The sequence below is a fragment of the Rhagoletis zephyria genome, unplaced genomic scaffold (genome assembly GCF_001687245.7).
Source record: "Rhagoletis zephyria isolate East Lansing unplaced genomic scaffold, Rhagoletis_zephyria_1.1 Rzeph_scaffold_20719, whole genome shotgun sequence".
NCBI classification, from domain to species: domain Eukaryota; kingdom Metazoa; phylum Arthropoda; class Insecta; order Diptera; family Tephritidae; genus Rhagoletis; species Rhagoletis zephyria.
The window spans coordinates 1-8,276 of NW_016177777.1; the positions used below are offsets into that span (position 1 = coordinate 1).

General features: G+C 39.4%; 1 protein-coding gene across 1 annotated transcript; it reads right to left on the reverse strand.

Annotated features, from left to right (window-relative positions):
• Nucleotides 1–572: 572 nt before the first annotated feature.
• Nucleotides 573–8,088, reverse strand: LOC108380885 (glypican-6-like; the record flags this gene model as incomplete). The annotated part of the gene is made up of 3 exons (XM_017637284.1): nucleotides 573–839; nucleotides 940–1,096; nucleotides 7,854–8,088. Coding segments are annotated over 3 exons (659 nt in total), but the record flags the coding sequence as incomplete, so codon positions are not given.
• Nucleotides 8,089–8,276: the final 188 nt, after the last annotated feature.

Genomic DNA, 8,276 nt, shown 5'->3' on the forward strand with positions numbered 1-8,276 from the left:
TCCATTTGACCAGTTCGTCTGAACTGATCTTTAAGGCATACCAGTTTTCGTATCTAAAATTTGATTAGACAGCTTTTTTATTTAAAGCGTCTTGTCGGTGGATTATTTAAATTTCTATTATTTATTTACACATATTATTCGTGCGAAAATTTAAAGGCAACAGCATTAGTAGCACTAAAAATTCATTACGAAAAAGGGTGAAATAGAAATTAATAAGCGGACATTAACCGGTTGCTTAAATTTATTAAAATGCTTAAAAGCTCAATTAACCAAACACAAACAACCAAAAAGAACTCAGTTAATTTAATGACGTGACTAAACAACCAAAGAGTAACTAATAAATTCAAAGCATATTTAGTTTCTCTAAAACTTAATGTATCAGCTTTTATAGATCGACTTTTATAGCTCCTTAACTTTTACGATTCTTTAGATTTACATTTTTATGACTTTTCTGAATGAATTTCGCCAATGTTCACAGCAAAGACATCTGCATATACATACATATTTAAATACATACATTTATACTTAAAAAATATCGATATCAAAACCATTCAACAGTAAATTCAACTCACTTGAAAGTTCATAATCGCCTCGGAAATTTTGATATTAATCGGCTCAACGACCATCACAATATTGAATGAGCCCAGCAAACGTTCGGCCACTTTGTCCATGGCTACCGCAAAGTTCTCCCACTCCGAGTCGAATTCGTTCACATAATGTAGACAACCTTTGATCACATTAACACAATAATTTGTGCAGGGCTTCTGCGCATAGCCCTTACAGGCGCCACAGTGTTGCATTTTCGTGAGCGCAGCCGTGCAATCGGCATTGAGGTGCACCTAGAAGAGGAGGGAGAGACAGCATTAGTACATTGTGTAGTACTTTTTTTTCAATTTTTGTTTCAGAAGTTTAGAGTTAGCATTTGAAAACTTTACTTACATTTATTAACTTCTTTGACACTTCAGCTGCTGTGTGCAGCGCTTGCCAGTAGGTGCGCGTCGCCACAAAGGAACGCTTTATCTGCAAAGCCAGTTTATCAGGCACATCGCCGAAGGGCTTGAGTTCTTTCATATGCTCGCTCACGCAGTGCAGGAATCTGGCGAGAGAAAGGACAAAATATACAATTACAATTTTAAAAACAATAAGAGGTCTTGCTTCACATATACATATGTATGTAAATATTTGCTGCTAAATCTCTTAGTCAACAACCTATTAGACTTTCTATCACCTAAGGCACTCCACAAGCACCCTATACAAAAAAGTATAAGTTTATATACCCGGCGCACGTATTAAATATAGTTTTTTCACCTTTCAGTAAACTGTATGATAAGCAAGAGTATTTTTCCCGATGTCAAACAGTTTCGATAATATGCTATGAGATATTTAAATAATTGGAGCAAGTTTGGTGGAAATCGATAAGGGGCTATCAATATACACTTATTTATGTAGTCATAAGTGGGTGGGGCCAAACCCCTTTTTACAAAAATCAATAATATTGTGTCTTGTTAAGGGATTGTTGTAAGTTGGCGTTTTTAGTTAATGAAATATCGGAATTTTCGTATTTCTGTCATTTGCCGTTATATGGTAGGTCGCGGTTATTTTAGTCCGAAGGTTGATAAATGTACTGAGTTTGAAAGAAATTGATAAACCGGCTACTGAGATACACATACGTAGGCGTAAGTGGGCGGTACCACGCCCATTTTCTTAAAAATTTTCCTAAGTAGCATTTTCTCCTGGGAGGTCATTGTATATATCGATTTTTAATAAATTAGCTTAAATAGTTTCTAATTTATCGCATTTTTCGTATTTCTGTAAATTACCGTTACATGAGAGGTGGGCGTGGTGCTTGTCTGATTGCAAAAATTTTCAAGGTGTTCGTACCGAGTTTGGTGGGAATTTGTGAAGGGACTACAGACATACAGCATTTCATCGTAAGTGGGAGGTGCCACGCCCATTTTCAAAAAATTTCACAACTGTCTTATGGTATGCTAAAATTCTACTTCGCGTACCAACTTTCAACTATTTGAATCCAGTATTTACGAAAATATCGTAGTGTTTGCATATTTCAAAAATACCGTTATATGGGAGGTGGGCGTGGTTATTGTCCGATGTCTCCACTTTTCTATCCCAACCTACCTTGGATAAGGGGAAACTTAGCTACCAAATTTCGTAGACATATCTCACTTTTTTCTCGAGTTATCGTGTACACGGATAGAAAGACGGACAGAAGGACGGACGGACAGACATGCAGGCTTAGTCGATTTCTCTTTTCATTATGAGCATTTATCTACTCGTTTTGGCTGTTACAAACAACTGTTATGCGAACAAAGTTATAATACCCTTGTGCACAAGTGCGCTGCGGTATAAACATAACGGACAAAGTAGAGGACAGACCGAAAAATGTAGGAGCTGTGAGTTAGCACTTAACCCTTTGATTAATGTGCCGACTGCTTTTGCTTCAAGTGAATAAAAAATAGCACATTTTACAAAGAATATAAAAGCGTGGAATCAGAAGGCCGATTATCAAGCCATTTATTGTTAGAATTACAAAATCTATGAAGCTCAACTAGCTTCTGTGCGCAAAATGCAGCGCTAACTCGGGCTAGGCGGGTCGATTTGTGGGAGGTGTGAAACAGCGTGTGTCTGCGGCACTTATAGGTCTGCAGCGCTACTTATGAACTGCTAGTGGTTTGCTGTTGTTGATTTTATTTCGGTTGCATTTCTTATACATATTTATTTTGCACTGCGGTCACCACAGTTTTTTAACTACAAAGCAAAATTTTTTTTTTCGAGTTCTTCAGAGGCGAAAAAAGCGTAAAGTTTGTGCAAATTCATAAACGAAGCAAAGTGAGTGTTGTTTGCTTGTAAGTAATCTCTGTGTGCTTAGCATCGCTTGGACGCGGCATGTTGGCCCAGTCGTTGAGCTTCCGGTAATTTTTTCGCTTTTATTTGCTCATGAATGGAGTAAACCTGGACTGCTTGTGTGAACGTTAGTTGGACGAGTAGGCTTGAACGAAGGTATGTACATACTAGGGCATTCAATCCCGAAGCATATTAACAATCCCGGGATTTCGGGATGTAAAAATTCTAATTCCGGGATCCTGAGATTTTTCAGGATTTCGACTTCATCACAACTTTTTGCATTTTACAGTGGGTTCGCATTTTTCAATTCATTCAGTTCACTTTGAACCGAAGTTTGGGTGTTCTGTATTTATCGTGTGTCATGTCAAATGAATTCTTTTTTTTTTGTTTTCAACATCTCTATCATTCTGTAAATGAATCAGTAAAAATTTAGGGATCCCGGATCTGTAATCCCGAAATTTCAGTACATGGAAAAGTGTCCGGGTTTCACGGAATTGCGGCATTTTGGATTCCGGGATTGAATGCCCTAGTACATACATACAAAAGTATAAACCATGTAATATTGTGTGTAGCATATGCGCCAAAGTGTCAACGCGCCTTTTAACAAATTCGCTGTAAACAGCTTACTGCGCATTTTTCTTTCTTTGCTGGTCTTTTACTCACAACAACGAGCTTTTAGGTGAGCGGATTAGAGTTATGTTCATACGTATGTATGTATGTATTTACATTAGACCGTAACAGAAAAAAGAGTTCGACGTACACCTCCGACTTGAAAGTAGTTTTGCAAGACAATTTCGAAAAAAACAATTTTTTTTTTGCCATACACAGGGGTCTTAGAGCGGAATGGGGTATGGTCGTTCTTCTGGGTATCTAGTTACTCGAGTGGAGAGAAAGAGAGGGAGTTTCGGTGGGGCCACTCTGGCTTTTTCGGTTTAACGACTTACTGTAGTCGGCAGCGTCTGCCTATCAGTAGGTGCGCCTGTAAGCGGGCGTCTGTCTTGCAGCAAGCCGCTCGCTATATGAACGTGTATCCGGTTGGAAAGCCACTCATCCCAGTAATAGTTGTGCGCTGGGGTTAGCACCCGCCACGTAAAAGCCCCTACCGATGAAAATATCAAAATAACCTCGGATGACTGACCCCCCAAACGTTGACGACCCATATAAAAAAATAAATAAATGAATTAAGAGAATTTCGGATATGCACCTGGACTGTCCGGACCCTCTATAGGGAAGGTGCTTCTATCCAACTGCCGGATGTCTTCGAAAAATACAGGCTGACATCACTGCAATCCAGGACACGGCTGCATGAAATATGCAACGTGTGACATCTACCACAGCCGCCATGAGACGGTGCATAAATTTTGTGTGGGATTTGTGGTCGGGCAAAGATTACGACACCTCGTCTCCAGGTTCACTCCCATCGGTGAACGAATCGCCGCGATCCGCATCAAAGCCATAGTCAACAACGTGAGCCTCATTTGTACACACGCCCGACGGAGGAGAAGGACGATGAAACCAAAGAACAGTTCTTAGAGTAAGCATATGAGCGCTGCCCCTGCCACGATGTTAAAATCGTGCTGGGCGACTTTAACGCCAGGGTGGGCAAGGAAGGCATTTTAGGTCCAACAGTCGGAAAATTCAACCTTCATGACAACCCTTCCGACAGCAGATAGATGCTGATCGACTTTGCCGCAGCACGGACCATAGTAAATGGTTAGTAGTACCGGACACCAGAATCGAAACATCCACAAAGCTAAGCTTTAGACAAGGCGATTCACTCTCATGTGATTTTTTTCCTCTGATGCTGGAAAGCGTTATAAGAGCTGCCAAACTGAATCCCAGCGGAACCATATACAGCAAAGCACGATGCTGCTGGCGTATGCAAATGATATTGACATCGTTGGCCTAAAACCCAGGCAAGTTAGTGCAGCATTTTGCTGCTTAGAAAAAGAAGCTAACGAGGTTGGTCTACCGATGAGCGACGACAAGACAAAGTACCTCTTGGCAACACATAAAAAGTCTTCACGTATTGGGACACACGACAGTGTTGGCAGCATAACTTTGAAGTAGTGAAGGACTTTGTTTACTTAATAAAGCAAAGAACAACTCTTGCCAACAAGAGCTACGCAGGCAATTGGAAAGGAGAGCCCTCTCTTGGCGAACAAAAATCGCGCTCAACAAATCTCTCATCATACCCGTGCTTTCGTATGCCGCAGAAACATGGACGATTTCTAACAAAGATGAGAAGGCTTTGGTGGCTTTCGAGAGAACTTTTCTACGCAAGATCTATGGCCTCATTCGCGTGGGCACCGAGTACCGAAGAAGACGGAATGACGAACTGTACGAGCTTTTTAACGACATGGTCATAGTTAAGCGCATAAAAATACAACGATTGCGTTGGCTTGGACTTGGACATGTTGTACGCATGGATGATGACGCCCTGGTGAAAATATCCTTCGAATTCGCACCCATGGGTGGACAACGAAAGCAAGCGCACCCACGGACATAACAGTAGGACCAAGTGCAGAAGGAAACCGACAAACGGTTATAGTGGATAAGAAGAAGATGTAGGGGTTTCGTCTTTTTAAATTTTTCGTTATATCTTCGGCATTTGCAGTGGGCTCTTAAAGTATGATATAAAGATGTTCTTATCTCGAGTAGAAATTTCTTTTGGAACATACTACCCTACTGCCAATAAAAAAACTTATTGCCGCATGTAGGTTTCACCGAAAAATGTAAAATGGCGCCCTCTGTTTTAGGTAAAATTTGTTTTTTTTTCCAAATTGCTTTGCAAAAAAAATTCGGCTTCAGCGATGTACGCCGAATTTTTTTTTCGTTTGCTTGTAAGGTGGTACGGTCTAATGTACATACATATGTATGTATGCATGCATTAGTCTTTCCATTTATTTTCAATTTTTTTTTGCTATGTTGGTAATATTTTAAACGCTTTGGGAAACCAAAATACACGCGTGGGTAACACGAGTCGCTGCGGTTTACTGTCTCCTTGGTCACTTGGGACTGACCGGCGCTTTTGTGTGTGTCTACAAGTGCTGTTTCCGCAAAAACTTGACCCTTCAGTAATTTTTTTATTCCGTTTTTTTTTTGTTTTCTAAAGAATTACAAAGGCTTGCTTGGTTTTGTATGTATGTACATATGTTTGCTATAAATGCTAAGGTTGCTAATCATAACAGCTGTAATTCAAGCTCTTTGTTATGGTACTTGACTTTCGGTGACAAGCTTGGTCATCACTATTTGCCCCGCATGCATAGCCTTTCATTTGGTGTAGTTAACAACAGTAACGGTGGAAATGTTAAAATTACTTACTGAAATTTAAGCCTCAAATGTGATTTTTTGGTGCGTGGCAAGGCTTTTTAGTCGAAATGAGGCGTTGACTGCTTAAGGGCTCACAATGAAGAATAATGTAATACAATTCGTCTCAGTTTTCTCGTGGTCATGTTTGCACAGATTTTCTTTGATAAATCTTCTATTGTTCTGTGAGTTTTTCAACCGGTTAAACAGTTTGAATCACTTATGAATGTAGTGGGGAAGAAGGAAAAATTGGGCCCGATGGCACCGTTCTACAAATCTGGTATCTATATAAATTCAAAGCTAAGCTAGTTTCCTTGCAAGCTGGCAGCAACGTTCGTTCATGTATGGGTTTGTGTTTTTGAAGAATTACAGCGTAGAAAGCAAAAATTAAAGTACTATGTTGGATATATGAAACTTCTACAAAGGAACCTTGAACCTTGATTTTGTGTTAGGGAAAGAGGCAGGACTAATATGTCATCTTCCTTACATTTAAACCATAGTTTCATAAGGGCAGAATCCTCCTCCTTTCCGAGAGATGTCCTAAGTAGCTTATTATACAGAAAAGTTTATCATCCGCCCATATATCAAGCGAAAATCTTCCCAATTCGCCCGGAAATTCCTTCATAGAACTACATATCGGCCAGATTAAATATCACAAGTAAAATTCATCTGCCGGGGCTAATCCCGGCATGCCGCGATTGTGACAACGCCATCCCGAAAATCCCGGGATCTGAAAAAGCGGAAAAATTAACATCCCTAGTCTGCGTGTTGGGATGAAAAATCGTTTCAATAAGACGACGACTGTTAATTCTAAGCCAGAGGAAGTCTGGGTCATTTCAACTTACAGATTGTTTATCATTAGGGTGGACTATCCATTTATGGAAAAATTTTCCATTTTCTATGCAAGAAAAGTTCATGCCTTAAGTTTTTCGTTGACTTAATTTGCATAATTATCTTTTTTGATAAATTTTAATATCCAAACATTTCAAATAAATTAACGCTATGTGAAACATTTTGTTCTCGCTTTCATTCTTTGTGAATAATTCAGAGAATATTTGTTCCCGCTCCGTTCTCTGCCAGAAAGTTCCTGAGACTTTAGTTCCCAAATTGTTCTTCGAGAGAAAGTTCCTTAGACTTTAGTTCCCGTTTTGATCTTTGTCAAAACGTTCTGAAAACTTTTGATCCCATTTTGGTCTCTTAGAAATGTTCCCGAAAGCATTGTTCACATTTTGTTCTCTTTGGAAACGTTTCACAGGGTATTATTCTTAAATGATTCCCATTGAGAACGTTCTCGACAGTTTTGTTTTCATTTTGGTTTTGGTTTTTGATACGTTCTTGAGAACAAAACTACGAGAGCGGCATTTACTTTCGATCACAACTTTTGTTCTCGGCAATATAAATTTTGTGTTTGAAGTGCAGAGAAATTTTAAAACCTACCTGAGAAAACGGATACTAGACAAATTCAAAGTGCTATAAAGACTTGGTGGGTATCGGGCTTTTCGGATTTTGATTTGAATACAAGGCAGAGCCGCTATGAAGGTGGAGGAATTCTAAGATGTCGGCCCATGCCAAATGACCTAGGGGGAATAAATTATTCTAGAGACTGCGGATTCGTCTCTAATGACCACCTCTCCAACCTATTAATGCATTAATTAAATAAGCATTCACTAATTTTCACTTACTTCTCATCAAACGTATACTGCCCATTCAGCACCTGGAACATTTTCTGGTAGAGTGTATTGAAGAATTTATCCATCACATCCAGCAAATCGGTGCGTCCACGTGTATAGTAATTTTCCAATTCATTAAATAAATCGGAGAAAACATAGGAATTTTGCTGATAGATGACGCCATAAGTGCGTGTGAACATATTGTGGAACTCCTCCTTGGATTCGCTCAATAACTTACGGAATATGGCTGCAAAAATGATAAATCGTGGATATAAATAAACTTTATTAGAAAACAATTTGAAATAAAATCGAATGCTAAAATAATTATAAAACGGAAATAGGTTGTTAAAAGGGAAAGCCTGAGAGGAAATCTAAAATTTTCACTGCGTCATAGTCGATTAGGGCTGCTTGCGGGTGCGCATGCGCGGCAGTTGG